Genomic DNA, 27,280 nt, shown 5'->3' on the forward strand with positions numbered 1-27,280 from the left:
CTTCTCGGTAGTGGCACCCGCCTGTTTGTTTCTGATCTAGACTGGCTGAACATTTACCAGAACATTTACCAGGACATCCATTTACCAGGCTGGGGGTGGCTGGGCAAATGGAAATACCATGGAGGAATTATCCTAGGAAAAAGCATTACTGGCTGGCTCCCTGAACAGCACCCTGCAACATTCACTTGCAGGTCCCACCTTGTATACCAACTTGTTTCTGATCTAGGCTGGCTGAACATCCATTTACCAGGACATTATAACTCAAATGAACACTACTCCCGTCTCATTAACAGTAAATAGGAGGAGCAACATACAAACAGTTGTGTGCCCTCTTATGACCCAGTGGTCGTTAGAGCCTACTGCCCATCTAGGCAGAATCATAGAGTTGGAAGAGACCACAAGGGCCATCGAGTCCAACCCCCTGCCAAGCAGGAAACACCACCAGAGCACTCCTGACATGTGGTTGTCAAGCCTCTGCTTAAAGACCTCCAAAGGAGGAGACTCCACCACACTCCTTGGCAGCAAATTCCACTGTCAAACAGCTCTTACTGTCAGGAAGTTCTTCCTAATGTTTAGGTGGAATCTTCTTTCTTGTAGTTTGGATCCATTGCTCCGTTTCCGCTTCTCTGGAGCAGCAGAAAACAACCTTTCTCCCTCCTCTATGTGACCTCCTTTTATATATTTGAACATGGCTATCATATCACCCCTTAACCTCCTCTTCTCCAGGCTAAACATGCCCAGCTCCCTTAGCCGTTCCTCATAAGGCATCGTTTCCAGGCCTTGGACCATTTTGGTTGCCCTCCTCTGGACACGTTCCAGTTTGTCAGTGTCCTTCTTGAACTGTGGTGCCCAGACCTGGACACAGTACTCCAGGTGAGGTCTGACCAGAGCAGAATACAGTGGCATTATTACTTCCCTTGATCTAGATGCTATACTCCTATTGATGCAGCCCAGAATTGCATTGGCTTTTTTAGCTGCCGCGTCACATTGTTGGCTCATGTCAAGTTTGTGGTCAAACTTGTGGTCACAGTAATGTGACAAGATTCACCAGCATAGCTAACCAACATGACCCAGCAACTCAGTGTAGCTCAAGCCGTGGAGGCGATAGATGCACTTTCCTCCGTTTTATTTCTTTGTTTTGTAGCACAAGAAATTATATTTCTATGCTGCTTTTCATTCGCACAAATCGCAAAGCGGCTTACAAACAATAAATAACAATGACATAATAGAACATCACAAATGCAACATGTAGCAGACAACATTAATCTTACGTACAGGATTAGTCTCCATGTGGATGAGCCTCAGTGCTGGGAGAACGGCTCAGTTTTGCTTCACGTTCAAAGCATCTCTCCTTATCCCTACATTCCAAGCAGAGATCTTTGTTTAAAAACAAATTTTTAGTCTGTTTTGTAATCGGCTTATTACTGTGACTCATGAAGCCAGTTCCTCCTGCAAGAATATATGTGCTAAAGGGTGGGATAAGAGACAGGGTAGGACCACAATCAGCAACTGGAATACCTGAAGATGCTGTTTTCAACAAGGAAAAAAAAAGGAAAGGAGCCGAAGTGAAAACCAGACCTGAAGTCCCATCCTCTGACCTGAAAACCCAGGTTCTTAGTTCCAAATGGTAGGAGTAGGTGTTCCTTCTTCCAGGTAAGATATAAAATGATTATAATATAATAATGAACATATAACATGGTTATAATATAATATAATATAATATAATATAATATAATAATATATATCCTGTAGGTGGCAGTGTGGTGTAGAAAAGTACTTTGACAGCTCGTGAAAATATATATAAAAACACATTTCTCTAGCTGCATTTTCTAGTACAAAGAACAATTCTTCAAGAGGGTACATAAAAGAATACACTCAAGTACATTTGAATCAAGTAATCCAGTAGCAGCTTTGAAACAGGTGATTGTTACATTAAGGTACATTCTCTAGCCAATGAGAGTGGGGGGGGGGGAGTACATTTAGATAAGGATACCTTTAGGAAAAAGATACACCATACATGCAGGGAAAAGATACACCATTTAGACCAAAGACACATTTAGATATATTCTTGAAGTCAAATGAGAAAGTTACGAAAAAAGATACATACTTAGTAAACGGCACATTCAGAGGATACGTTTCTTGAAGTCCAAGGTACAGTTTATATTCTTGTAGGGTATTAAAGCAGAATACTATATATTTGATATTTGATATGGGTAAGGTCATTTTCCTTTATTCCCCTCTCTGACCCTGATTCTCTTACGGCAATAATAGAATTAATATAATCTTATATAACATAATACAATTAATATTATATAATAATAATAATAAATAGTTATATAATTATATTATATAATAAAATAATAATATAGTATATATAATATACAATATGTATAGTATTATATAATAATAAAATAATATATAATAAACAATATAACAATAATATAATATAATATAATATAATAACATTAATAGAATTAATAGAATAAGCATATAGCTCCTGAGCATGTCCAAAGCGAACCTTCTGAGATGACGTCACATCCTGTGACCGCCTCGTGAGCTTCAGGCGGGGGGGGGCGGGTGTAAACGCTCCTCAAGGCAGCCAATCAAGAGCGTCTCGAGAAAGACCCGGATGACCGTTGCCACGGCAACCGGGACAACGAACGGGGCGCGAGAGCCTCTCCGCGCCTGCGCGCCGGCTGCTCTCGGCGACGCTCTCAACCCCTGACGTCATCGGGAGGCGCCGGCGGGAAGGTCGACCCGCTCCTTCCCTCCCTCTTGGAAAGATGGCGGCGGCCGCGCTGTGGGGTTGCCGGGTAAGCGGGGACGGGGCGCGTTCATGTGTGTCTTGGGAGGGGGGGGGCTCCCCAAGTTCCTTCCCCGAGCCAAGGCCTGGTAATTTGACTCGAGCCCCATTTCGAAGGAAAGAGTGCCTCTGAGCACGTGCAGAGGGCCCTACCGTCCCTGCTGCCGAGGAGAGAGAGGCTCAGGTACCGCGAGGAGGGAGGTGGTGCCCCTGCGCATGTGCAGAGAGGATCCCCTGCTCGTTTGACGCACAGCCCCATAGCCCCTGAGCATGTGCAGAGGGGGATCCCCTGCTCGTTTGACGCATAGCCCCTGAGCACGTGCAGAGCGCCCTACTGTCCCTGCTGCCGAGGAGAGAGAGGCTGGGTCACCACGAGGAAGGAGGTGGCGCCCCTGCGCATGTGCAGAGGGGATCCCCTGCTCGTTTGACGCACAGCCCCATAGCCCCTGCGCATGTGCAGAGGGGGATCCCCTGCTCGTTTGACGCACAGCCCCATAGCCCCTGCGCATGTGCAGAGGGGGATCCCCTGCTCGTTTGACGCATAGCCCCTGAGCACGTGCAGAGGGGGATCCTCTGCTCGTTTGATGCACAGCCCCATAGCCTCTGAGCACGTGCAGAGGGCCCTACCGTCCCTGCTGCCGAGGAGAGAGAGGATCGGGTACCGCGAGAAGGGAGGTGGTGCCCCTGCGCATGTGCAGAGGGGATCCTCTGCTCGTTTGACGCACGGCCCCATAGCCCCTGAGCACGTGCAGAGGGCCCTACCGTTCCTGCTGCCGAGGAGAGAGAGGTTCGGGCACAGCGAGGATGGAGGTGGTGCCCCTGCGCATGTGCAGAGGGGACCCTCTGCTCGCTTGACACACAGCCCCATAGCCCCTGAGCACGTGCAGAGGGCCCTACCGTTCCTGCTGCCGAGGAGAGAGAGGTTCGGGCACAGCGAGGATGGAGGTGGTGCCCCTGCGCATGTGCAGAGGGGACCCTCTGCTCGTTTGAGGCGCAGCCCCATAGCCCCTGAGCACGTGCAGAGGGCCCTACCGTTCCTGCTGCCGAGGAGAGAGAGGTTCGGGCACAGCGAGGATGGAGGTGGTGCCCCTGCGCATGTGCAGAGGGGACCCTCTGCTCGCTTGACACACAGCCCCATAGCCCCTGAGCACGTGCAGAGGGCCCTACCTTTCCTGCTGCCGAGGAGAGAGAGGTTCGGGCACAGCGAGGATGGAGGTGGTGCCCCTGCGCATGTGCAGAGGGGACCCTCTGCTCGTTTGAGGCGCAGCCCCATAGCCCCTGAGCACGTGCAGAGGGCCCTACCGTTCCTGCTGCCGAGGAGAGAGAGGCTCGGGCACCGCGAGGAAGGAGGTGGCGCCCCTGCGCATCTGCAGAGGGGATCCCCCTCCTTGCTGCTTCGTCCCGTGTGCCCGTTTGACTCACAACCCCATAGTCCCTGAGCACGTGCAGAGGACCCTCCCATCCATGTGCAGAGTACCTCTCATTCCTTTTGCCGAATACTTCCATATTGAAAAGTAATACTGGTCTGTATTATTTAAAACACATTAGGAAGAGCATCCCATTGAGCGTGTTCAGAGTGCGCTTTTAAAAATAATTTTAAAAAGCGCACGCACCCATCCAGTGTTAAAGATGAGAACTCTCTCTCCCTCTATAGTTTTAATGTTTTTTAAAATCTCTTGTTGGAAGCCGCCCAGAGTGGCTGGGGAAACCCAGCCAGACGGGCAGGGAATAAGTAATAAATTATTATTATTATTATTATTGTTGTTGTTGTTGTTGGGCATAGTATAAGTAATAAATTATTATTATTGTTGAGCAGGGTATAAGTAATTATTATTATTAGTAGTAGTAATAAATTATTATTATTGTTGTTGGGCAGAGTACAAGTAATAAATTATTATTGTTGTTGAGCAGGGTATAAGGGTATAAGTACCGTATTTTTCGCTCTATAACACGCACCCGACCATAACACGCACATAGTTTTTAGAGGAGGAAAATACGTAGGCATTCCCTCCATAACACGCACAGACATTTCCCCTTACTTTTTAGGAGGAAAAAAGTGAGTGTTATGGTGCAAAAAATACGGTAATTATTATTATTATTGTTGTTGTTGTTGTTTTATTGGAGGTGCAGAAAAATGCAACCCCAGGACCTCTTCCTTTAAAAAATTAGCTACTGGGTCTCATGTGGCTGATTGTTTCTGCTAGGGAAAGGTAATGAGGTTTGGAGGCTTGGCCTCTTTGCTATAACTGTTTTGCAAGCAGAGGGGGGGGGGGCTTTGCACTATTAAACAAGAGCACCTTATCTTTCTCCTCCTAGAAATGCCTTTTAAATATATGGCTTGTATCCGGACGAAGCTCAGGCCCCTTGCACCATGCTTTCCTCGTGCATCAAACTGGCAGACCTGCGTTGGAGCTGTACCAGGTACGCTTTGCAAATCAAACCTTTTTGTGCATAATTGGAGTGGAGGCAGTTGCTGAGAGTTAGACATTGCAGAGGAAGAACTGCCAGGCTGGGAGGGAGGGAGGGAGGGATAGCCATGTTCAAATATATAAAAGGATGTCACATAGAGGAGGGAGAAAGGTTGTTTTCTGCTGCTCCAGAGAAGCGGACACGGAGCAATGGATCCAAACTACAAGAAAGAAGAATCCACCTAAACATGAGGAAGAACTTCCTGACAGTAAGAGCTGTTCGACAGTGGAATTTGCTGCCAAGGAGTGTGGTGGAGTCTCCTGCTTTGGAGGTCTTTAAGCAGAGGCTTGACAACCATATGTCAGGAGTGCTCTGATGGTGTTTCCTGCTTGGCAGGGGGTTGGACTCGATGGCCCTTGTGGTCTCTTCCAACTCTATGATTCTGTGATTCTATTCTATGATTCTGTGAGGGAGGAACCTTCCCCTGAGAGCAATAAATAAATACTCTGGCAGCATCTCTCTAGGTTTTTAAACAATGGATCTTTCCTACCTAGGACCTGTTGCATGCAAGACAGACGCTCTGCAATTGAGCTATGACCCTTCCCTTTAGAAAAAAGTAAGATTCCAGACCTCGTGGTTCTGAATAAAAGGGCCAATTTGAAAAGGAAGTTGCTTTACACTGTTAACGCCAGAAACCTTCTCTTTAGGCTCGATGTTCCTCCTCCGGGGGCCGGAAAGGTTTTATCTCTGGCTTTGTGGAGAATATTAAGCAGGAGCTGGCCAAAAACAAGGAGATGAAGGAAAGTATTAAAAGGTTCAGAGACGAAGCGAAGAAGTTGGAAGAGTCGGAGGCCCTGCAGGAAGCGAGGCGGAAATACGTGAGTCTGTTTCCTTCATGCAGTTGAGGTTTGCTTTCTCTGGTGTGTTCCTCTTCCTGGGAGTCGCAGACCAGAGCAAAAGAGAAGGACTGGAATTGAGGAGCAAGATGGGGAAACTGCCCCTTCCGAAGTTGCTGGGCCCCCAGTGCCCAGCAATGATGTGACTTGTTGCCCAGTGGCAGGTTTAAAGCCCTTGCTTTAAGAGGCAACCTTCCCCCCAATTGCAAAAGATAGGAGCTGGTGTCTCTGTTTGGAAGAGACATTCTCATATGATAAAGGGGCTTGCATCTTAGGGCAGGGATCAGGGAGCCTGTTGCTCTTTCGACATTGCTGTTGGACTTCAGCTCCCAGCAGTCTCAGCGGTCAGCCTGGCCAGTGGTCAGGGAAGAGGGTGGGAGTTGTGTAGTCCAGGGACACATCTTGTTGTTGTTGCTTAGTTGTGTCTGGCACTTCATGACCCCCTGGACCAGAGCACGCCAGGCCCTCCTGTCTTCCACTGCCTCCTGCAGTTTGGTCAAACTCATGCTGGTAGCTTCGAGAACACTGTCCCACCATCTCATCCTCTTTCGTCCCCTTCTCCTTGCGCCCTCCATCTTTCCCAACATCAGGGTCTTTTCCAGGGAGTCTTCTCTTCTCCTGAGTTGGCCAAAGTCTTGGAGCCTCAGTTTCAGGATCTGTCCTTCCAGTGAGCACTCAGGGCTGATTTCCTTCAGAATGGAGAGATTGGATCTTCTTGCAGTCCATGGGACTCTCAAGAGTCTCCTCCAGACCATAATTCAAAAGCATCCATTCTTCAGCGATCAGCCTTCTTTATGGTCCAGCTCTCACTTCCATACATCACTACTGGGAAAACCATAGCTTTTATTATACGGACCTTTGTTGGCAAGGTGATGTCTCTACTTTTTAAGGACACAGGGACACATGGGCTGCGTCAATAATATGTAGCAGCTGAAATGGTCACAGTGCTCTACATGAATTTTCTTGGGAGTCCAGACACTACACATTAGCTGTTTTTATAATCTTTCAGCATGTTAATTCCTGTATTGTGTCGGGCTCACCAAAAGTCCTGCTTAAGTCCACAAGGAGCCAGGGGTTTCCTGGTTAGCAGTACAGCTTTCTAGTGGCTTCTGATTGATAGGAGAGAAAGGCATTGTTTCAAAGTAATGTCTCCTACCGCAGTTAGGGGCTTATATTAGAGTTGAGGGATCTTAGCTCAGCCTTGTAAATTGGCCTGTACTATTGCGTCCAAGGGACGTGGGTGGCGCTGTGGGTTAAAACACAGAGCCTAGGACTTGCCGATCAGAAGGTCGGCGGTTCGAATCCCCGCAATGATGGGGTGAGCTCCCGTTGCTCGGTCCCTGCTCCTGCCAACCTAGCAGTTCGAAAGCACATCAAAATGCAAGTAGATAAATAGGCACCACTCCGGTGGGAAGGTAAACGGCGTTTCCGTGCGCTGCTCTGGTTCGCCAGAAGCGGCTTAGTCCTGCTGGCCACATGACCCAGAAGCTGTATGCCGGCTCCCTCGGCCAGTAAAGCGAGATGAGCGCCGCAACCCCGGAGTCGGTCACAAGTGGACCTAATGGTCAGGGGTCCCTTCACTTTTACTATTCCATCCAGCGAAATGCAGCCTTTGTTTACGACAGGGAAGATTTCTAAGTCCTCATTGTTTTGTTTGCGTAGAAATAAATAAATTGCATCCAGCCTTTCTGCCACATTGGGGTTCAGGACAGCTAACGGCAAAACAGTGTGAATACAATCAAATGACTAAAAGACAATGATTCAAAGTAAACAAAATGCAAAGTAAATAACAACAGCATAAAAAGGAGACAGGGAAGACATCCATCCCAATTGGTCGTTACAAGAACATACAATGTAATCCCCCATAACAACCACAGGATGCTTTCGTAAAATAATAATAGACGATAATAAGAGGGAGAGTTTGATTTGCTTCTGTTGTCTTGCCTTCCGCTGCAGAAAACAATAGAGTCTGAGACAGTCAAGACCTCTGAAGTCCTTAAAAAGAAATTTGGAGAAATCACGGACACTGTCAAAGACGTAAGTATGTGTTCGTATATGATGGATATTTCGGGTTATGTCTGGTGTTGCTTCTATTTCAGAGCAGACCCACTGAAATGAATGGGCATGGCTAACGGAGGTCCATACATTTCCACAGGTCTGCTTTCGAACGAGACTTAGTTGGCTACAGCTCTTCAGCTCCTGGTTTTGTTTTACATTTCTGACTATTCCCTGTCCCAGAGATTGGGGAGGGGAAGTATCAAAGGGAGATAACAAGGAAGGCTGGAATGAGAAAAGGCAGGCAGCGTCTGCAAGAAATCGGAAGTGTGAAGTCACCCTGCTGAGGGTGCCCGCCAGTCAGCTGTTCCCTTTCACTTCCTCTCCATTTTCTTCCTTCCCACTCGCCTGTCCCTCCCACAGTTTGTCAGATTTCTGTGCTGCTTACATGGGCCTTTTCTGGTAATAATAATAATAACAACAACAACAACAACAACAACAACAACTTATTATAGTGGTGCCTCGCAAGACGAAAATAATCCGTTCCGTGATTCTCTTCGTCTAGCCGTTTTTTTCGTCTTGCGAAGCAAGCCCATTGACGGATTCGCGGATTAGCGCTATTAGCGGCTTTTAGCGGCTTATCTGCTGATCGGATCAGCTGATAAGCGGCTTAGCGGCTTAGAAAAAGGGGGGGGGAGAAAAAAAACCCCGCAGGAACTCGCAAGACATTGTCGTCTTGCGAAGCAAGCCCATAGGAAATTCGTTTTGCGAAGCACCGCCAAAACGGAAAACTCTTTCGTCTAGCGGGTTTTCCGTCTTGCGAGGCATTCGTCTTGCGGGGCACCACTGTATATGGTAATGTTCATAAGTGGGCGGCTTCCACGAAGACCCTAAATACACTAAGATGTCACACATTAAAAACTTCCCTGTCAGGTAGTTGTTTATCTCTTTGACATCTGATGGGAGGGTGTTCCACTGGGCGGGTGCCACCACCGAGAAGGCCCTCTGCCTGGTTCCCTGTAACCTTACTTCTCGCAGTGAGGGAACCGCCAGAAGGCCCTCGGCGCTGGACCTCAGCGTTTGGGCAGAACGATGGGGGTGGAGACGCTCCTTCAGGTATACTGGGCCGGGTATACCTGGTAGTTCAGCAAGCCTCAGGTTTTATGTAATCATTTACAGTGGTATCTCGGGTTACATACACTTCAGGTTACATACGCTTCCGCTAACCCAGAAATAGTGCTTCAGGTTAAGAACTTTGCTTCAGGATGAGAACAGAAATCGTGCTCCGGAGGCGTGGCGGCAGCGGGAGGCCCCATTAGCTAAAGTGGTGCTTCAGGTTAAGAACAGTTTCAGGTTAAGAACGGAACGAATTACGTACTTAACCCGAGGTACCACTGCATTGCATTGATAATCTCACTTTTTCTCTGAGAAACCCAAGGTGGCATTCATAGTTCCTCTCTCCTCACCCCACGTTTTATCCTCACAACAGCCCTCTGAGGTAGGTTAGGCTAAGAAACGGTACCTTTCTTATGTACCAGTGGTGTATTGGTATACAGAAGATGGAAAATTATATTTGGGAGCTCACCACTAGTACGGTGAAGGCTGTTGTTTGATGGGGCTCGTGCCCCTCTGTTCCCCTGTTTGGGCATGCCTCGTTAAAGGCCTTCTTCCCCTTTGGCTGCAGAGCTTTGACGAAGTCAGTAAGAGCGATATCGGTCGGAAGATAAAGGAAGGTATGGAAGAAGCCACCAAAACTGCGAAGCAGTCTGCGGAATCGGTCACCCGAGGAGGAGAGAAGCTGGGACGGACGGCAGCGTTCAAGGCCATTTCCCAGGTACGCTGTGCTCTGCCTGGGGCAGGCTGCTGCCTTACTCCCAAGTAAGGCCATCTATAACCTGGTGTTAACAGATACCCTCGCTTAGTGCATGGGCAATGTGACTGCCAATTAGGTGTGCTGTAAGATACCGTATTTTTCGCTCTATAAGACGTACCTTTTCCCTCCTAAAAAGTAAGGGGAACTGTGTGCGCGTCTTATGGAGCGAATGCAGGCTGCACAGCAATCCCTCTTGCTGTTCTGGCTTCAGGGATAGCTGCGCAAAGCTTCTTCAATAACATTTGATTCAGAATATCTTGTTTTCCTCCTCGTCTTTTGGAGCGAAAAATACAGTAAATTGCTCCCTGCATTCACACAGCAGGCCGTTTTTTATGCAGGTTCTGCTTTCATTTTCATTTTCATTTCAAAGAACCCTGCGGGGAGGGGGACGGAATCAGCAGCGGCCTCAGCCCCATTCCCTCCACCCCCCCAAAAAAATATCCACTCTGTATGGGGGCATTCATCTAGGTGAAGAGGCCCAATGAGGCCTGACTTACTTACTTACTTACTTACCATATTTTTCGCCCCATAGGACGCACCGGCTCATAGGACGCACCAAGTTTTTTGGGGGGGAAATAAAGAAAAACATTTTATTCCCCCCCCCCCCGGCGCTTGTGGGGCCGGCAGCGGGGAGAAGCGCTCTTCTCCCCACCGCCCGCCTGCAGACCAGTTCCGGGGACAGCGGGAAGACTCGCTGCGCCTCCCAGCTGTCCCCGGAGCTTGCGGGGCTGGCGGCGGGGAGAAGCACGCGTCTCCCCGCCGTCAGCCTCCAAACCACATCGGGAGACAGCGGGATGGCGGCATTCCGCCTCCCCGCTGTCCCCCACCTTGTGGGGCTGGCGCTGCGGCTCTCCTGAAGCCTGGAGTGCGAGAGGGGTTGGTGCGCACCGACCCCTCTCGCTTTCCAGGCTTCAGTGAAAGCCTGCATTCGCCCCATAAGACGCACACACATTTCCCCTTCATTTTTGGAGGGGGGAAAGTGCGTCCTATAGGGTGAAAAATACGGTACTTATTTCCCACTCTGGGCAGCTCTCAGAATATTAAAAACATGATAAAACTTCCCTAAACTGAGCTGCCTTCAGATGTCTGTCCCTAAACTTGGAGCCTGCAGACTTGCTCCTGGAGTAATAATGGCTTCCAACAGAGTATAAAAAATACGATAAAGCATCAAACGTTAAAACCTTCCCTAAACAGGGTTGCCTTCAGGTGTCTTCTAAAAGTCAGACAGTTGTTTATTTCCTTGACATCTGGTGGGAGGGCGTTCCACAGTGAGGTTGCCACCACCAAGAAGGCCCTCTGCCTGGTTCCCTGTAGCTTTGCTTCTCGCAGGGAGGGAACTACCATAAGACCCTCGGAGCGGGACCTCAGTGTCCTGGCTAGATGGTGGGGGTGGAGATGCTTCTTCAGGTACAGGGCCTGGGTCGTTTAGGGCTTTAAAGGTCAGTACCAACACTGTAAATTGGGCTCTGAAACGTACTGGGAGCCAACGAAGATCCTTTGGGACCGGTGTTATATGGTCCCGGCGGCCGCCTCAAGTCACCAGTCTAGGTGCCGCATTCTGGATTAGTTGTAGAGTTAATTGTCCCCCTTGTTACAGAGAGGCTTGGCTGTCCTACACCAGAGACTGTGCCTTCAGTTTCCCCCTGCGGATAGCAGACATCACACAGAGGCATATTTGCTTTTTAGTGTTGGACATCCCTGGAACATGTCTCAAATGTCCACCAGGGCTCCTGCTCATTTTAATGTTTCTCCTGCTCTGCTTCCAGCGTTTTTTTCTACCTTTTCGTTTTTATTTTCCTGCACCCTGCCTTGATGTGAGGGATACAGCACAGTATGATGAGCAGGGGCAGATCAGCAGCTAGATCAGAGGCACTGGATTAAAAATAAATAAATGCAGATCTTACTTAACATCGCTTGTAGGGTTACAAGAAGTTTTGTAAGGAGGATTTTATAAATTATTGTGAAAAGGATTAAGATTAGCTGATGTAAGATTGGATTTATAGTAATAAGCATGGTACAGTCACACCAGGGACGCGGGTGGCGCTGTGGGTTAAATCCCAGAGCCTACGGCTTGCTGATCAGAAGGTCGGTGGTTCAAATCCCCGCGGCGGGCTGAGTTCCCGTTGCTCGGTCCCTGCTCCTGCCAACCTAGCAGTTTGAAAGCATGTCAAAGTGCAAGTAGATAAATAGGTACCGCTCCGGCGGGAAGGTAAACGGTGTTTCCATTCGCTGCTCTGGTTCGCCAGAAGCGGCTTAGTCCTGCTGGCCACATGACCTGGAAGCTGTACACCGGCTCCCCTGGCCAATAAAGAGAGATGAGCGCTGCAACCCCAGAGTCGGCCACAACTGGACCTAATGGTCAGGGGTCCCTTTACCTTCACCTTTACAGTCATACCTTGGGTTACAGACGCTTCAGGTTGCGTTTTTCAGGTTACAGACGTGCCAAAACCCGGAAGTACTGGAACAGGTTACTTCCGGGTTTCATGCGACTGCGCATGCGCAGAAGCCCTGAATCGCAACCCGCACATGCGCAGACGTGCCACTGCAGGTTGCGAACGCTCTGGGTTGCGAACGTGCGTCCAGCACGGATCTCATTCGCAACCCGAGCATCCGCTGTAATAAGCAAATTTAGAAAGAAATTTAGAAAATCATTATAAGGGGTTGAAGGAAGTCTTAGGCTGCGATAGCCAAATATTTGTCATGTAGTTTCGGAGTTGTTATGTTGGGAAATTTGTGCAAAAATCAATAACAATTATTTAAACAGAAGAAGAAAAGAAAAGCAGATCTATCTAATTTTTTAAAAGCCAGCCAAAGCAGAAAAGGGCTTTTTTCGGGCCGCTCAGTGAAACACCAGTCCGGTTGTGGTTGGGGGACGGGATGGACAAATGCTCCCTACAAGGTTGGGTTTGCCAGCTCAGGTGTTCTCTGTGCAGTTACTCCCAGAGTCTCTGCTGTAACTGCCTCTTGCTCTTCCAGGGCGTGGAGACGGTCAAGAAAGAGATTGACGAGAGTGTCCTGGGCCAGACGGGGCCTTACAAGCGGCCGGAGAGGCTCCGGAAGCGGACAGAGTTTGCTGGCGAGAGGCTGAAGGAAGAGAGGATATTTGAAGCCAACGAGTGAGTGATGGCTGGGAAGGGGGTGCGGTTTGTAGGGGTGTCTGGGTGCTGCCAGTTGCTTCCCTGAAGGCGGAAGCCTGGCAGCGTGCAGTAGAGCATGGGGGTCGATGGAGCCCGGGGGCAAGCTCTGGACCCTAGTATTGCTCTAACAGGGTCTTTGCTAGGAGCCCCTCTGTTACGGCTGCTGCTGGTCGTGGTAGGCAAGGCTGAAACAGATGGGTGGGGGCTGTGACTTGTTGAAGGAGCGTCTCCACCTCCATCGTTCTGCCCGGACGCTGAGGTCCAGCGCCGAGGGCCTTCTGGCGGTTCCCTCATTGCGAGAAGCAAAGCTACAGGGAACCAGGCAGAGGGCCTTCTCGGTGGTGGCGCCCTCCCTGTGGAACGCCCTCCCATCAGATGTCAAAGAGATAAACAACCACCTGACATTCAGAAGACATCTGAAGGCAGCCCAGTTTAGGGAAGCTTTTAATGTTTGATGTATTATAGTATTTTAATATTCTTTTGGAAGCCGCCCAGAGTGGCTGGGGAAACTCAGCCAGATGGGCGGGTTACAAATAATAATTTATTATTATTCTTGTTGTTGTTGTTGTTGAAAGGCAGCTCCTCTCGGGGTGGGGAGAAATTTCGTATTATTTGTTGCCAATACACACTTTTATCATAATTAAACTTTTTCTAAATAATATCTAATTTCTTATATCTGCCTTGCAACTATTACTGAAGTTCCTCGAATGCTGCAACAGGATTTAAACTACTATATCTATTTTTCAAATATTCTTTGAAAACCTCCCGTTTTGAAACAAAATCCTGTTTTGATTTATTCTTTAGTTTTTCTTATTACAGCCTTCAGTTACAGATAGGTAGCCGTGTTGGTCTGCCATAGTCAAAATAAAAAATTCCTTCCAGTAGCACCTTAAAGACCAACTAAGTTAGTTCTTGGTATGAGCTTTCGTGTGCAAGCAGTGTATCTGAAGAAGTGTGCATGCACACGAAAGCTCATACCGAGAACTAACTTAAAGGTAAAGGTAAAGGTACCCCTGCCCGAACGGGCCAGTCTTGACAGACTCTGGGGTTTGTGCGCCCATCTCACATCTATAGGCCAGGGGCCAGCGCTGTCCGGAGACACTTCCGGGTCACGTGGCCAGCGTGACAACGCTGCTCTGGCGAGCCAGAGCCGCACACGGAACGCCGTTTACCTTCCCGCTGGTAAGCGGTACCTATTTATCTACTTGCCCCCGGGGGTGCTTTCGAACTGCTAGGTTGGCAGGCGCTGGGACCGAGCAGCGGGAGCGCACCCCGCCGCGGGGATTCGAACCGCCGACCTTTCGATCGGCAAGCCCTAGGCGCTGAGGCTTTAGCCCACAGCGCCACCCGCGTCCCCAAGAACTAACTTAGTTGGTCTTTAAGGTGCTACTGGAAGGAATTTTATTACAGCCTTGTTACAGTTCTTATGCTGCATATAATATATGGCACATATATAACTGCGAGAAAATATTAATTTTTATTCCTTCCTCCCCTTCATTGGCTCCTCCTCTTCTCCCAGGGAGGCGATGGGCGTGGTTCTCCACAAGGACTCAAAATGGTACCAGCAGTGGAAGGAGTTCAAGGACAACAACGTGGTGTTCAACCGTAAGTGGCGCCTGCAGGGAGAGCTCCTCCCCGCGGCTTCTCCCCTGCCTGGTCCTGTAAACGCAGGCTGAGTTAGGCAGGGCCCAGTGCCATGCGTGAGGGAGGCGAGTGTCTCCACCCCCATCGTCCAGCCCGGACACTGAGGTCCAGTTCCGAGGGCCTTCTGGCGGTTCCCTCACTGCAAGAAGCCAAGTTACAGGGAATCAGGCAGAGGGCCTTCTCAGTGGTGGCACCCTCCCTGCGGGAAATTCCCTTATTCCAGCACCGCTTCCCGCTGCTATCCCGGATTGTTAGATATCCTGTAGACTGTCCCCGGGACAGGTAGGGCTGCTAATCCCTTATTTTCAAACCTGAAAGTTGACAGCTATGCCTCCATTAGCTCCCAGTACGTTTCCGAGCACGATTCAAAGTGTTGGTGCTGACCTTGAAAACCCTAAATGGCCCAGTATACCTGAAGGAGCGTCTCCACCCCCATCATTCTGCCCGGACACGGAGGTCCAGCTCTGAGAGCCTTCTGGCGTCTCCCTCCCTGCAAGAAGTGAGGTTACAGGGAACCAGGCAGAGGGCCTTCTCGGTGGTGGCGCCCGCCCCGTGGAACACCCTCCCATCAGATGTCAAGGAAATAAACAACTCTCTGACTTTTAGAACACGTCCGAAGGCAGCCCAGTTTAGGGAAGTTTTATCGTGTTTTTAATATTCTGTTGAGAGCTGCCCAGAGTGGCTGGGGAAACTCAGCCAAATGGGCGGGAAGTAAGTAAGTAAGTATGGCCTCTTCACCTGGAGGAATGTCCCCATGCAGAGTGGATTTTTTTTTGGGGGGTGGAGGGAATGGGGCTGAGGCCGCTGCTGATTCTGTCCCCCTCCCCACAGGGTTCTTTGAAATGAAAATGAAATACGACGAGAGCGACAATGCCATCATCCGGGCCTCGCGCGTTGTGACAGACAAGATGACAGACTTCATCGGTGAGTCTCTCTCCTTGCCTTTCCCCTTCAAGTGCCGCTGGCTGGCCCTATAGAGACGCGGGGAGCGCTGTGCTCTAAACCCCTGAGCCTCTTGGGCTTACCAATCGGAAAGTTGGCAGTTCGAATCCCTGCGACGAGGTGAGGTGAGCTCCCATTGCTCCGTCCCAGCTCCTGCCAACCAGCAGTTCGAAAGCAAGTAGATCAGTAGGTACCACTGTGGTGGGAAGGTAAAGGGCGTTTCCATGCTCTCTGGTTTCCATCACGGTGTCCCGTTGTGCCAGAAGCGGTTTAGTCCTGCTGGCCACATGACCCGGAAAGCTGTCTGCGGACAAACGCTGGCTCCCTCGGCCTGAAAGCGAGATGAGCGCCACAACCCCATAGTCGCCTTTGACTGAACTTAACCGTCCAGGGGTCCTTTACCTTTTACCTGTGCCATCAGGTCTCCATATGGTTCACAAAGTAAATGGCTCTCCACCCCCCTCTCTCTGCTCACAACTTCCTCTCTGACTAGAGTTGAAGCTCTGGGGCTGATTGGAGACCGGAGGAAAAATAAAGAAATCCCTTCCAGTAGCACCTTAAAGACCAACTAAGTTAGTTCTTGGTATGAGCTTTCGTGTGCATGCACACTTCTTCAGATACACTGAAACAGAAGTTGCCAGATCCTTCTATATAGTGAGAAGGTGGGGAGGGGTATTACTCAGAAGGGTGGTGGGAATGGGAGATTGGCAGATAGCTGAGATGAGCCTGTTGACGACTCTTAACAACTGTAATAGGTCTTACAGGAAAAGGCAAGGGGTGAGAAGGTGAGAAATGGCTTAGTCATGTATAATGAGATAAGAATCCAATGTCTTTGTTCAGACCAGGTCTCTCCATGGTTTTAAGTTTGGTAATGAGTTGCAATTCAGCAGCTTCTGCAACTGGAGACCAGAGGGTGGGTGGAAAGGAGGCTGCAGCTGTTGCGCTACCCCACGTTTCAGCTACTAGACAGCGGGGAGGCTGAGCAGTGTAAACAAAGCCCCGCTGCACCTCCAGTCCCTTTGGGGCTTCCTCCGCCCTCACTGACGTCCTCTCCGGATTCCAGGAGGGTCTCCTCATGAGCCACAAGGACTCTCAAGCTCTCTCCCGCCATTTCCTGGTTCAAACCTATATACCGTATTTTTCGCTCTATAACACGCACCCGACCATAACACGCATGTAGTTTTTAGAGGAGGAAAACAAGAAAAAAATATTCTAAACGAAACAGTGGATGTATGATTTTTGTGGTTCATGCTCTGGCCACAGACATGTGATCTGACGGTGAGTTTGGGGTAGCCCAATGCAAAAATCCTGAGGATCCATGTGGATCCGTGCTTTGTAACCACGTTTTTGCACCACTGCAGCCCCAGGCAACAGTGGGTGCGCGATTTTTTTGGTGCAAGATGTAGCCATGGACATGCTATGTGATCTGCTGGTGAATTTGGGGTGACCCGTGTAAGCGGCTCCTCTCCTCTCCCGCTTTGCTCCTTTAAAGCAAGCAGGCTCTCTGTCCCTCTCTCCTCCCCACTCAGCGGCTCTTCTCCCGCTTTGCTGTTTCAAAGCGAGCCACGGAGGAGGGAAGGAAGGGGAACCATGGATCCTGTGCTCATGACTGCAGCAGATCCCCCCGCCATCCGTAGGCATTCGCTCCATAACACGCACAGACATTTCCCCTTATTTTCTAGGAGGAAAAAAGTGAGTGTTATGGTGCAAAAAATACGGTATCTGTTTCCCAGTAATGCGCATATACGTGGTCGACTGCTCATAAGTGTGTGTGGGGGGGTGCCTGTATCGCGTTGTGGTTTAGAAGTTGAAGTACTGTCTAGGCACCTGTAAGAAGAAGCCCACTTGGGTCTCTCTCTGGCTTCTTCCAGATGCAGCACACAGGGTTTCTCCCCTCCATCCCATAGTCTTAAGGACTAGCAGCTTGGTTTTTCACGGCATAGGGAAGCAAAGCTGAGAGTTATGGGTCGCTGAGTGATTCTTCTGTTAGGATATAGTTCTGTTCCACCTTAAAAGGAACAGGCATGACTGTTGTGTGTCACACGCCTGCTTACTTCCAGCACAGTCTGCTGGGAACTTCCGTTTGTATATAGCTTTTGCTATCCGGTTGTTTGCTTGGACACGAAGGGAAGCAGACATGTTTCTTCCTTTGTTCCTGAACTATGCTGAATAAAGGTAAAGGGACCCCTGACCATTAGGTCCAGTTGTGACCGACTCTGGGGTTGTGGCGCTCATCTCGCCACAACCGAGGGAGGGAGCCGACGTACAGCTTCTGGGTCACATGGCCAGCATGACTAAGCCGCTTCTGGCGAACCAGAGCAGTGCACGGAAATGCCGTTTACCTTCCCACTGGACTGGTACCTATTTATCTACTTGCTTTCGAACTGCTAGGTTGGCAGGAGCAGGGACCGAGCAACGGGAGCTCACCCCGTCACGGGGATTCGAACCACCGACCTTCTGATCGGCAAGTCCTAGGCTCTGTAGTTTAACCCACAGCGCCACCCGCTTCCCTTATTGTGCTGAATAAATGCCTGCAAATAATGCTTACTCACGTCTCTGTCCGCCACTTCCATTGTGAAGATTTATTCACACCGCTGATAAGAGTGTGCCAGGTCTCTACAGGTCCCTGAGGCTTGTGTCGCTGATTGATGCTGTTCCGAAAACCGGAGTTCGCCCGGCTGCCGGCCGGTGGCTGGAGCCAGCTGGGGGTGGCCCTGTCAAATGCCCCCGTCTCCCCAGACGCATCCCAACATCTTCACCCATCCCTTCGGCCCCACAAATAAGCCCTTGCTTAAAGTTGCAGATGACACCAAACTGGGAGGGGTGGCTAACACCCCAGAGGACAGGATCACACTTCAAAACAACCTTGACAGATTAGAGAACTGGGCAAAAACAAACAAGATGAATTTTAACAGGGAGAAATGTAAAGTATTGCACTTGGGCAAAAAAAATGAGAGGCACAAATACAAGATGGGTGACACCTGGCTTGAGAGCAGTACATGTGAAAAGGATCTAGGACTCTTGGTTGACCACAAACTTGACATGGGCCAACAGTGTGACACGGCAGCTAAAATAGCCAATGCAATTCTGGGCTGCATCAATAGGAGTATAGCATCTAGATCAAGGGAAGTAATAGTGCCACTGTATTCTGCTCTGGTCAGACCTCACCTGGAGTACTGTGTCCAGTTCTGGGCACCACAGTTCAAGAAGGACACTGACAAACTGGAACGTGTCCAGAGGAGGGCAACCCAAATGGTCAAAGGCCTGGAAACGATGCCTTATGAGGAACGGCTAAGGGAGCTGGGCATGTTTAGCCTGGAGAAGAGGAGGTTAAGGGGTGATATGATAGCCATGTTCAAATATATAAAAGGATGTCACATAGAGGAGGGAGAAAGGTTGTTTTCTGCTGCTCCAGAGAAGCGGACACGGAGCAATGGATCCAAACTACAAGAAAGAAGATTCCACCTAATCATTAGGAAGAACTTCCTGACAGTAAGAGCTGTTCGACAGTGGAATTTGCTACCAAGGAGTGTGGTGGAGTCTCCTCCTTTGGAGGTCTTTAAGCAGAGGCTTGACAACCATATGTCAGGAGTGCTCTGGTGGTCTTTCCTGCTTGGCAGGGGGTTGGACTCGATGGCCCTTGTGGTCTCTTCCAACTCTAGGATTCTATGATGTTGGATCCTCCTGAAGCCCTGGCCCTTTTTCTCACACCCCCCCCAACGTCACTCCGAATCCCCTCCAAATGCCAACCCTCTGTTGCCTCTGATTGTATCGGCAGGCGGACTGTTCTCCAAGACTGAAATGTCGGGGGTCCTGACCGAGATCCTCCGCGTCGACCCAAACTTCGACAAGGACCGGTTCCTCAAGCAGTGCGAGGACGACATCATCCCCAACATCCTAGAGGCAGGTCTGGGGTGCGGGTGGGGAGAGGCGGCTGGGTGCAGGGGTGTCTTGTGTGCCTAAGCAGCGAGGGAGGGGTGGGTCGCTTAAAGGCGGCAATGTGGGAAGTGGCCCTGGCATCACAGCAGAGAGAGAGAGTCAACTGATGGCTTTCAGGAAGGTGTCAAAGTCCAGAAAAAGGAGGGATGCGGCAGGATCTTTCTCTATTAATTTTTATTTATTTATTGAATCAATAATAATAATAATGATGATTTATTTATACCTTGCCCATCTGGCTGAGTCTCCCCAGCCACTCTGGGCGGCTCCCAATCAAGTGTTAAAAACAGTATAGCATTAAATGTTAAAAACTTCCCTGAACAGGGCTGCCTTCAGATGTCTTTTAAAGATAGGATAGCTGCTTATTTCCTTTACATCTGAAGGGAGGGTGGGCGCCACCACCGAGAAGGCCCTCTGCCTGGTTCCCTGTAACCTGACTTCTCGCAATGAGGGAACCGCCAGAAGGCCCTCGGCGCTGGACCTCAGTGTCCGGGCTGAATGATGGGGGTGGAGACACTCCTTCAGATATACTGGACCGAGGCCGTTTAGGGGTTTAAAGGTCAGCACCAAGACTTTGAATTGTCCAAGCATGAGATAACTAGAGCATGCACCACTCTGGAGAGACAGTCCGTGGGCAGGGAGGGTCTCATCCTGCGTACCAGATGGAGCTGCTAGACAGCCGCCCTGGACACAGAATTAACCAGTGCCTCCATGGACAGCTGTGAGTCCAAAATGACTCCCAGGCTGCGCACCTGGTCCTTCAGGGGCACAGTTGCCCCATTCAGGACCAGGGAGTCCTCCACACCTGCCCGCCCCCTGTCCCCCAAAAACAGTCCTTCTGTCTTGTCAGGATTCAACCTCAATCCGTTAGCCACCATCCATCCTCCAACCGCCTCCAGGCACTCACACAGGACCTTCACCGCCTTCACTGGTTCTGATTTGAAAGAGAGGTAGAGCTGGGTATCATCCGCATTCTGATGAACACCCAGCCCAAACCCCCTGATGATCTCTCCCAGCGGCTTGGTGTCCCAACTCTACAGTTCTCTGATTCTTTATTAGAACTCGGGTGCAAGGAAGAGAGTTTGGGGAAAGTTTTAGATTTAGGAATATCGGAACCTGCCTCGTACAGTGTCGGGTTCATTGGTCCATTTGACTCAATATTGTCTACCCAGACTGGCAGCAGCTCTCTGGGGTTTAGAGCAGAGCAGCATTCCTACCTCTACCTAGAGATGCTGGAGTGTGTGTGTGTGTTGAACCTGGGACCTCTATATGCCAAGCAGTCCCTCTACTCCGAGCCTACAGCCCTTAGGCCCTTCGTGTGCTCTCCGTTGTCATTCTGCTTGTCCCTCTGTGGTCGCAGCTCCTTGTGTGTGATGCTCTGTTGCCTCTCCTCCTTTCTTTAGGCCATTATAACCGGAGACCTGGACATCCTCAAGGACTGGTGTTACGAGGCGGTGAGTGTTTGCCCCGGGAGATGGCGTGGTTGGTCCTGGCGGGGTTCGTGGGTGGTGGCCATCTTTCCATCCTGACATTCAGGAGTGTCCCCAGAAACATTGTGAGGACATGAGAGCTCACACCTTGCTCGCACGCTTCCCAAAGGCTCCTGGCTAGCCTCTAAAAGAAGGTACCGTATTTTTCGCTCTATAAGACGCACCAGACCACAAGACGCACCTAGTTTTTGGAGGAGGAAAACAAGAAAAAAATTATTCTGAATCCCAGAAGCCAGAACAGCAAAAGGGATCGCTGTGCAGCGAAAGCAGCGATCCCTCTTGCTGTTCTGGCTTCTGGGATAGCTGCGCAGCCTGCATTCACTCCATAAGACGCACACACACATTTTCCCTTACTTTTTAGGAGGGAAAAAGTGAGTCTTATAGAGCAAAAAATATGGTATTTTGAAATGATATTTGGAAAAGTTACTTTATTGGGAGCATGCAATGGAGGGATAATAATATATTATTTGTACCCCGTCCATCTGCCTGGGTTTCCCCAGCCACTCTGGGCGGCTTCCAAAAATACACTAAGATGTCACACATTAAAAACTTCCCTGAACAGGGCTTCCTTAAGATGTCTTCTGAATGTCAGGTAGTTGTTTATCTCTTTGACATCTGATGGGAGGCCGTTCCACAGGGCGGGCGCCACCACCAAGAAGGCCCTCTGCCTGGTTCCCTGTAACCTCACTTCTCGCAATGAGGGAACCGCCGGAAAGCCCTCGGCGCTGGACCTCAACGTCCAGGCAGAACGATGGGGGTGGAGACGCTCCTTCAGGTATACTGGACCGAGGCCCATAATGGTCACAAATCCAATACATTCAGGATTGGCCTCTAAAAACTAGGTGCGCCTTATGGAGCGAAAAATACGGTAGTTTCCCCTCTTGTCTCTCTTTTGTTGGTTGGCTGCAGCCATTACAGGAAGAAACCATTGAGAAAGGGGGCAGATCTGGAAAAACCAGCTGCCTCCTTCCGGCCCTGGTGGCTGCTGGGCTGCTGCTGCTGCTTGTTCCACAGTGTTGAAAAACTGATATTGCCCAGCGATGGGCGATTGGGGGACGGGAGAGACCCAAGTGCGCCGCCTTGAGGTCCTTGAAGGAAAGGGTTATATATATATAAATTTAATAAATAATACCATGGGAAAAACTTCTTTCAGACTTACAGCCAGCTGGCGCACCCGATTCAGCAAGCGAAAGTGATGGGGCTTCAGTTCCACTCCAGGATTTTGGACGTCGACAATGTAGACGTGAGTGCCTGCCCCCCTTTCTTGGCCTGGACTGGGACATCTGGCAGTCAAAGGGCCAGTGTGGTGTAGTGGTTAAGAGCGGAGGACTCGTAATCTGGTGAACTGGGTTTCATTCCTCGCTCCTCCACCTGCAGCTGCTGGGTGACCTTGGGCCAGTCACACTTCTCTGAAGTCTCTCAGCCCCACTCACCTCACAGAGTGTTTGTTGTGGGGGAGGAAGAGAAAGGAGAATGTTAGCCACTTTGAGACTCCTTTGAGTAGTGATAAAGCAGGATATCAAATCCAAACTCTTCTTCTTCTTCTTTCGCTCCCTCCTGTCCAGTGGCAGAGTCATGATAGCAGAGCCTGGAGAGGAGGAGAGCTGGAAGAGCGCAATAGCCTCATTAGGACGCTGGTGGCGCTGTGGTCTAAACCACTGAGCCTCTTGGGCTTGCCGATCCGAAGGTCGGCAGTTCAAATCCCCGCGACAGGGTGAGCTCCCATTGCTCTGTCCCAGCTCCTGCCAACCTAGCAGTTCGAAAGCACACTGGCACAAGTAGATAAATAGGCACCACTGCGGCGGGAAGGTAAACGGCGTTTCCATGCCCTCTGGTTTCCGTCCCATTGCACCAGAACCGGTTTAGTCCTGCTGGCCACATGACCTGGAAAGCTGTCTGTGGACAAACGCAGGCTCCCTCGGCCTGAAAGCGAGATGAGCGCCGCAACCCCAGAGTCACCTTTGACTGGACTTAACCGTCCAGAGGTCCTTTTACCTATTAGGCCAACACCTACTGGGAACAGTTGCTTGCGCTGTCTTGCCTTCTTTGAATAAAGAGCTAACTTCACTGATGCCATGGTTTTTTCTTAATCACTGAACTACACTTGGCTCATGGGACATGGGTAGCGCTGTGGGTTAAACCGCAGAGCCTAGGACTTGCTGATCAGAAGGTCGGCGGTTCAAATCCCCGCGATGGGGTGAGCTCCAGTTGCTCGGTCCCTGCTCCTGCCAACCTAGCAGTTCGAAAGCACCTCAAACTGCAAATAGATAAATAGGTACCACTCTGGCGGGAAGGTAAACGGTGTTTCAGTGCGCTGCTCTGGTTCGCCAGAAGCGGCTTAGTCCTGCTGGCCACATGACCGGAAGTTGTACGCCGGCTCCCTCGGCCAATAAAGCAAGATGAGCGCCGCAACCCCAGAGTCGGCCACGACTGGACCTAATGGTCAGGGGTCCCTTTACCTTTACCTATATTTAGCTAAATATGTTAAGATAACTTAATTGGAAAAGCTTGCAAATAATAGATAGGCTTAGCATTTAAATATGTAAGCATAAGATGTTTAAAGTTACCGTAAATTAGAAAGAATGAAAGATGTTAGGTTTTTGAGAAAATCAATTTTGGAAAACTGTTAAAATGATATATAATGAAATTCAGCCAAGGGGATTTGAGGAAGTCACTTAATAATGTTACCAAGATTTAAACAGGATGTATGTATGTTTGTTTGTGTGTGTGTATGTTTGTTTGTTTTGAATTTTTGAAAATTTATAAAAAAATTGGAAGGAAAAAAAGAGCCTTGCGCTCTATCGACTGAGCTACCCAGCACCGCTATGGACTAGTAACTTGAAGTTTTTCTCCGCTTTGCAGCTCGCAATGGGCAAGATGATGGAGCAGGGACCCGTCTTGATCATCACTTTCCAAGCTCAGTTAGTCATGGTGATCAAAAACCAGAAAGGGGAAGTCGTGGAAGGAGACCCGGTGAGTAAAATTTGCCTTGCGCACTCTGATCTTGTTAGCTGCCTTTATTTAACCTTCTGTTGTATCCAACCTGCTGGGCTAAGCTAGACAGACCTCTCCTGACAGACGGCTTCCCAAAGCAACTGCGATTACCGTACTTTTCCATGTATAAGGCTATGTTTTTTGCTTTAAAAAGCATGCTAATAAGTGGGGGTCATCTTATACATGGACAGTTCATAGGGTGGACATTTGATTGGCTGCTGCCGCGGCTGTCAGCGGCTATTGTGCATGTTATTGGTTGCTGTGTCAGCGGGTGGTGTTGATTGGCTGACGCTCCGGCAGTTGGGCAGGCGATTGGCAGCTTCTGTTGGCGATGGGAGGTGGATTTTCTGACACATGCGGGTGAGCGGTTTTTTGCAAACCCACTACGAAAAGTTCAACAACTCTGGGCCATCTCCCCCCATTTTCTTAAATTTGAGTTCCCCGAAATAGTCTTATACATGGGTGTGTCTTATAGACGAAAAGGTACGGTATCATCAAATAGCAGGGTGCTGCCCCGTAGGATTATAACCTTTTTACATCCTCATGTTTCTGCAGTTTAGTTAGATGAATTTTTGCCTAAAAACAAAGGAATGAACTGTCATTTCTAAATCTTTTTTTTTTGGGGGGGGGGGAGGTCACCCCGAAATCAATGAACCAATTTTTGTATATGTAACCATATAATAATAATAATAATAATAATAATAATAATAATAATAATAATAATAATAATTTATTATTTATACCCCGCCCATCTGGCTGGGCTTCCCCAGCCACTCTGGGCGGCTTCCAAAAGAATATTAAAATACTATAATACATCAAACATTAAAAGCTTCCCGAAACAGGGCTGCCTTCAGATGTCTTCTAAAAGCCTGGTAGTTGTTGTTCTCTTTGACATCTGGTGGGAGGGTGTTCCACAGGGAAGGTGCCACCACCGAGAAGGCCCTCTGCCTGGCTCCCTGTAGCTTTGCTTCTCGCAGTGAGGGAACCGCCAGAAGGCCCTTGGCGCTGGACCTCAGTGTCCGGGCAGAACGATGGAGGTGGAGACGCTCCTATAGGTATACAGGGCCAAGGCCGTTTAGGGCTTTAAAGGTCAGCAGCAACACTTTGAATTGTGCTCGGAAACGTACTGGGACCCAATGTAGGTCTTTCAAGACCGGTGTTATGTGGTCTCTGCGGCCGCTACCAGTCACCAGTCTAGCTGCCACATTCTGGATTAGTTGTAGTTTCCGGGTCACCTTCAAAGGTAGCCCCACGTAGAGCGCATTGCAGTAATCCAATGTGGATACAGGAAAAGCAGAGCTTGCAAGTTTTCTAATACCTGTACGGCGCTTTGCACATCGTACATCGCCTATGATTGCTCAGATTAAACCGAGGTGGCGGTTTGTCTTTTGTTTCCGTTGCATTCGACGCAATGTTCCCGCCTCACTTGGATTGCGCATTCTGCGCGCACCGATTACTTCTTGGGAACCCAGAATAGGATGGCTCCTGCTTCCGGCGATTCTCCCGATACAGGTTTAGGAAGTCTCAGGCAGCTGCAAAAGTTCTAAACATTTCCATAAAGTTTTAAAAAATACTTATGAGTTATATGCATGGCGATTCTAGCTTTTCATTCCGGAGTGACTTTTTTCACAACTGAGAAGAACTACCGTATTTTTTGCTCTATAAGACGCACTTTTTCCCTTCTAAAAAGTAAGAGGAAATGTGTGTGTGTGTGTCTTATGGAGCGAATGCAGGCTGCGCGGCTAAGCCAGAAGCCAGAACAGGGAGAGGGAGGCTTCACGGGCTGCCCCAGAAGCCAGAACAGTGAGACGGAGCGCTGCACAGCGCTCCATCTCGCTGTTCTAGCTTTGGGGTTAGCAGCGCAAAGCCTCCGCAGGGCAGCGGGGTGCCTTCATCCTGCTGCCCTCCGGAGGCTTCGCGGGCTGTCCCAGAAGCCTCCGCAGGGCACGGGGATGAAGGCTCCCCGTGCCCTGCAGAGGCTTCGCGCAAAGCTAGACCAGCTATCCCAGAAGCCAGAACAGTAAGAGGCTATCCCAGAAGCCAGATCCCTCTTGCTGTTCTGGCTTCTGGGATTCAGAATTCCCCCCCCCCTTATTTCCTCCCCCCCAGACTAGGTGCGTCCTATCATCTGATGCGTCCTATAGAGTGAAAAATACGGCAGTCCCTTTCCCAGTGTTTCTGATACAGGAAATTGGGGGGGTTTGGGGGGAGGGAGTCAAAAAGTTATAACCCTAGTCCCCCTGCCGCAATGTGAACTGGCCTTAACTCTGAACGTCCCCCCCATTGCAGGAGAAAGTTCTACGGATGCTGTACGTTTGGGCCCTCTGCAGAGACCCGGACGAGCTCAACCCTTACGCCGCCTGGAGACTGCTGGACATTTCTGCATCAAGCACTGAGCAGATCTTATGAGCTCGGCGTCTCCTCTGCCCGCCTCTGCCAGAATAGGGGAGCAGCGCTTCTTTCCTCGCACGGAGGCCGGACAGGAGGGCAACTCGGGTGTGGCGCCGCTTTGCCGGGGACGCGGGAGTGCCAACTCCAAGGCCGAAAGACTTGTGGGCCCCCCTGCCAGCAGTCGGGCATGGGGTGTTTCCTTGACACTGGAGCAGTGTGCCAAACTCTTCGTTCTCGGGGAGGACAAGCGAGGAAAGACCCCCGCTTCGGATTGCGGCGCTAAAGAGTCCGAGGTGCACTTTGCCAAAGCAGCCCGGCTCGATGTCCCCATTCCCCCTGCGCTTCAGGCGGCAACCTGGCCTTCGCGGTGCCCACCCGGCAGCAGAACCAAAGAGGCGCTCGTTTGCCACGCCACCCTGTTTTTTTGCAGGTGGATGTCAAAGGCCCGAACTACGGTTGCGGAGGAAGGGGAATGGCTCTATGGGGCAGGGGAAGGTCTTTCAGCTTGGGTTGCTGCTCCGGGGAATGGAGGGTCCTGTCGTCGTCCCCCCACAGTTGTCCTTCCGCTGCAAGCTTGGCACATGGAGCGGTTGGGTGGGGGCTGCAGCTGTGAGGGGTTGTGACGGCCTTCAGCCCCAAGGCACACACACACACACACACACACACACACCCTGCCTGCCCCAAACACTCGGATTTGGCCTGATCTGGGCATGTGGTATCATGGCAATAGATTCTTCTACCACCTCTGTAAATTAAATACGTATATCCAG

At 50.0% G+C, this 27,280-nt stretch overlaps 1 protein-coding gene across 1 annotated transcript; it reads left to right on the forward strand.

Annotated features, from left to right (window-relative positions):
- The first annotated feature begins 2,687 nt into the window (after window positions 1-2,687).
- TIMM44 (translocase of inner mitochondrial membrane 44) lies at window positions 2,688-27,280 on the forward strand. Its single transcript, XM_082206522.1, has 13 exons — window positions 2,688-2,813; window positions 5,120-5,224; window positions 5,920-6,090; window positions 8,065-8,145; window positions 9,788-9,937; window positions 12,953-13,092; window positions 14,633-14,718; window positions 15,589-15,681; window positions 19,478-19,602; window positions 21,039-21,089; window positions 22,279-22,368; window positions 23,988-24,098; window positions 26,409-27,280. The coding sequence occupies exons 1-13, from the start codon at window positions 2,784-2,786 to the stop codon at window positions 26,526-26,528; spliced, it is 1,353 nt and encodes a 450-aa protein (XP_082062648.1). The 5' UTR covers window positions 2,688-2,783; the 3' UTR covers window positions 26,529-27,280.

Source organism: Podarcis vaucheri, assembly GCF_965113315.1.
Source record: "Podarcis vaucheri genome assembly, chromosome: 18".
Classification (NCBI taxonomy): domain Eukaryota; kingdom Metazoa; phylum Chordata; class Lepidosauria; order Squamata; family Lacertidae; genus Podarcis; species Podarcis vaucheri.

Excerpts from the sequence above, each read along its gene's own strand:
- TIMM44 (XM_082206522.1), top strand. The coding sequence starts at position 2,784 with ATGGCGGCGGCCGCGCTGTGGGGTTGCCGG. Across the intron at positions 5,225-5,919 it reads CTGCGTTGGAGCTGTACCAG|GCTCGATGTTCCTCCTCCGG; the intron begins GTACGCTTTGCA and ends CCTTCTCTTTAG. Across the intron at positions 13,093-14,632 it reads AGGATATTTGAAGCCAACGA|GGAGGCGATGGGCGTGGTTC; the intron begins GTGAGTGATGGC and ends CTCTTCTCCCAG.